General features: G+C 36.8%; 1 protein-coding gene across 1 annotated transcript; it reads right to left on the bottom strand.

Annotated features, from left to right (window-relative positions):
* Positions 1 to 293: 293 nt before the first annotated feature.
* Positions 294 to 2,676, bottom strand: LOC127495241 (T-cell surface glycoprotein CD3 epsilon chain). Its single transcript, XM_051861933.1, has 5 exons — positions 2,491 to 2,676; positions 2,180 to 2,392; positions 1,965 to 2,099; positions 1,651 to 1,703; positions 294 to 806 (listed from the first exon to the last, which is right to left on the bottom strand). Exons 1-5 carry the CDS (start codon positions 2,552 to 2,554, stop codon positions 753 to 755), a joined length of 519 nt encoding a protein of 172 aa, XP_051717893.1. The 5' UTR covers positions 2,555 to 2,676; the 3' UTR covers positions 294 to 752.
* Positions 2,677 to 3,444: the final 768 nt, after the last annotated feature.

Here is a 3,444-nt window from a genome sequence, read left to right as displayed (position 1 = left end):
TATTCAGTTTTGTTTTATGTTTTGACCTCAAGTTCAACAGTTTTGAAAAGAGCATGTAAACGTGCAGATTGGCCTTTATAGGTGCAGAGAGTTTTTATAGTGTTTTCTTTGGAAGAAAAGAATTCATGTCATTTAAAAGTCGTCATTGAATGCATTTTGTGCCAAAGCAATGATAAATGATCAACAGTTCAGCCCACATAGACTGATGCTGTGATCACTGCGTGAAGAGTTTTGAAAAAGTGACCTGTGTAAGTATTGAGATAAACTAATTAAAGCACAAATCACTCCACAAGTTACACAAAATCAACTTTATTTTTCACTTGTATTTTCCCAGTACAGCGGTTGCATCATTCAGATTTAAATAAGTTTGCATAAGATAAAATCTAGAATGAATCGTTCTTGTAAAAACATGAAAATGTCTGAAAAAAACAAGATTACCAACATACAAGACATCACACAATCTTCAAAACAACAAAGCACAAAGACAGACGTGTTTAGTTACAGTATTTCACATGCTGATGTTTCCATCATGAGTTTCCGATGTTTCATGAGCAGAAGTTTCCAAACGCAGAGTTACTCTCACGAACCGTATATAAACATCACAAACACTCAGTCTGACTCTCACATGAATGTCAATAATCAATAATATATACTGTGGAACAAGTGGGGCTGTTTAAGAAACACTATGATTCACCAGAGTTTAATTCGGAAACTGTTTTACAGTAAATCTCTTGTACACACATCTGAAGCGTCTATTTGTGAAGGCCTGCGTACAAATCAGCGCTGCGCGTGTTATGATTCAGTCTCTGAAAACAACACAAACACACAAAATTACAATTACAATCAAAGTTTACAGTTAATCATCTGCTAAATACTCACAAATGCTCATTCATTTCATGTATTTATTCAGTAAGACACTTGAGATTGTGTTATGCAGTGTGGAATATAGAATATATATTCACTATATAACAGTCTTATTGCATAAATAACAAATAATCATGTTGCTGAAACATGATTCAGTAAATCATATCGATTGGTCTCATCGTTCACCAGTAGATCTAGAGGAGTGATGTAAACTAGGTCTGTGTTCTCAGAACGTTCTCTCAAAGTTATGAACAAACGTTCTTCCCGTAACGTTAATAGAACGTTTGTTCAGAGTTATCTGGTCTTCAATAATGTTCTCTAAATGTTAGCACAAAACATTATTTATACTTCGTTCATGGAGCATTTTATTTCAGACATATTTTAGTTGGACATTTGTTTAACATTTTTTAAATGTTTCTACTTGTTTCAGAACGTTCAGAGAACATTCAAAAGTAACGTTCACATAACGTTTGAAGAATGATAAAATGGAATGTTATGCAAACATTCAATAACCAAAAAAAAAAAAAAAAGTTATAAAATATTTTTAAGCGCACTTTCAGAAATAACGTTTTCATAACTTAATGGGAACGTTAGCAAAACTACTTAGAACATGTTTTTGTTAGTGATAACAGTTGTTACTATAGCAACACTGGAACACTGGATTATTGACCAATCACAGCACACTTTTACCTCATTCTGTGGTGATGAAACACTCATTAATAACTACATGCAATGTCATAAAATTCAGCTTTGACATTATTTCACACATCATGCATTCAAACGTACCTCATAATCTGGGTTTGGAGGTGGAGGAGCGCCTGCTGTTCGTGATTTTGATGCTGTAGAAAAACAAATTAAACTATGAAAATGGTGAAATGTTTTGTGTTAAATACAGAATAACAGGTGTGTGTGTGTGTGTGTGTGTGTGTGTGTGTGTGTGTGTGTGTGTGTGTGTGTGTGTGTGTGTGTGTGTGTGTGTGTGTGTGTGTGTGTGTGTGTGTGTGTGTGTGTGTGTGTGTGTGTGTGTGTGTGTGTGTGTGTGTGTGTGTGTGTGTGTGTGTGTGTGTGTGTGTGTGTGTGTGTGTGTGTGTGTGTTGTACCTTTCTGCTGTGTGCTGCCAGTGTTTTTCGGCACACACATGTAGACGATGAGAATAACTGCTCCTGTAACCAGTAAGTCACCGAATATGACGCCCCACGCCAAGAACCCGCTCAACTCATAGCAGTTCTCACACACTGACAGAGAGAAAGAGTGTGACGTGAACATATTTATGATGAAAAACTGTGTTATAATGATTAGGAATAAGTTTCCTCACCCTTTACATTGAGGTAGAACATGTGTTTGATGGTTTTTGAATCATCTGTTGTATATTCACAGTGGAACTCTCCTTCAACTATTCCATTTTCCGCTTGAACTTCATAGGTGCTACTTGTGCTTATCACATTTTTCTCTCTATTTTTATACCACTTGTAATTTTCACCTCCAGAGCAGGTCAGAATGACACTACTTGCTGTGATCTCTTTGATTTCTAGTAAACGAGTAAACAACACATAAGAATAATGGTATGAAACACTGATGTAATCATCAGCTCTAATAATGAATAATGGGTTGTGATCAGAACCTCACCTTGACCCTCAGCTGGACTCAGCGCCGCCGTGAGCATCAGAAACACGAAGCCCGTGAGAATCATCGCTGCGGATGGGTTACTGTCCTGGTGTCAAATGCTGTTCTGATCTCTCAGCGTCTCTGTGCTTCTTCTACAGGAAGAGGAAACCTCAAACGCCCTCGTTCTCCTTCTGCTCGCTTTCATCTGCTCAACTGCTCCACTTCTCTCAGAAACTCCTCAAGAACTGAAACACACGAAATATAACAAACACTTTACAACAAGGTACATCAGCTTACAATGAGCGATTAGTTTTTATTAATCGTTGTTAATGTTAGTTAATCAAAACAGCTGTAATTGTTAGTAATGTCAGTTCAGGCGCAGTAAATATTACTGAATATGAAAATGATCAGTTTCCTTCTCATCGTTCAGACCATTAAATGATGTTAGAGACAATATGAAGATGAAATAACAGAAGTCAATTTAATTTCTACAGTGACCCCAAAAAGTGTTTGAGTATTAAAAGTATAATTTCATTCCATAGATTAAATGAAGTGACGTCAATGAAAAGATCCTGCAGCAGAAACACACATGATCTATATATGCAAACACACGTCTACAGCTGTGTTTCTGTGTTTACTCCACATCAGTACTGACACTCTCTGATCAAAATGGTATTCAAGATTGTATTTGTATTGATTTCATAACAGAGCAGAGATTCATGCTTTATTCTATGATGATACTGAGATGTTAGAAGGAGAGAGCATGTTTCAGTATTTGATCGCTGGTGATTCAGCAGGTGTGAATGTGAGTCTGTAGCGCCACCGTGTGCTGAAGCTTCAGAAGACAGTCTGATGCAGATCCTCATCCTGTTCTGTCCATGTTCTCTCAAAGTTAGGAATAAACGTTCTTCCAGTAACGTTAGTAGAACGTTCGTTCAAAGTTATGTGGTCTTTAATAAACGTTCTCTAAACGTT

This window comes from Ctenopharyngodon idella, chromosome 15 (assembly GCF_019924925.1).
Source record: "Ctenopharyngodon idella isolate HZGC_01 chromosome 15, HZGC01, whole genome shotgun sequence".
Lineage (NCBI taxonomy): Eukaryota > Metazoa > Chordata > Actinopteri > Cypriniformes > Xenocyprididae > Ctenopharyngodon > Ctenopharyngodon idella.
This window is presented reverse-complemented; position numbering and strand designations above follow the sequence as displayed.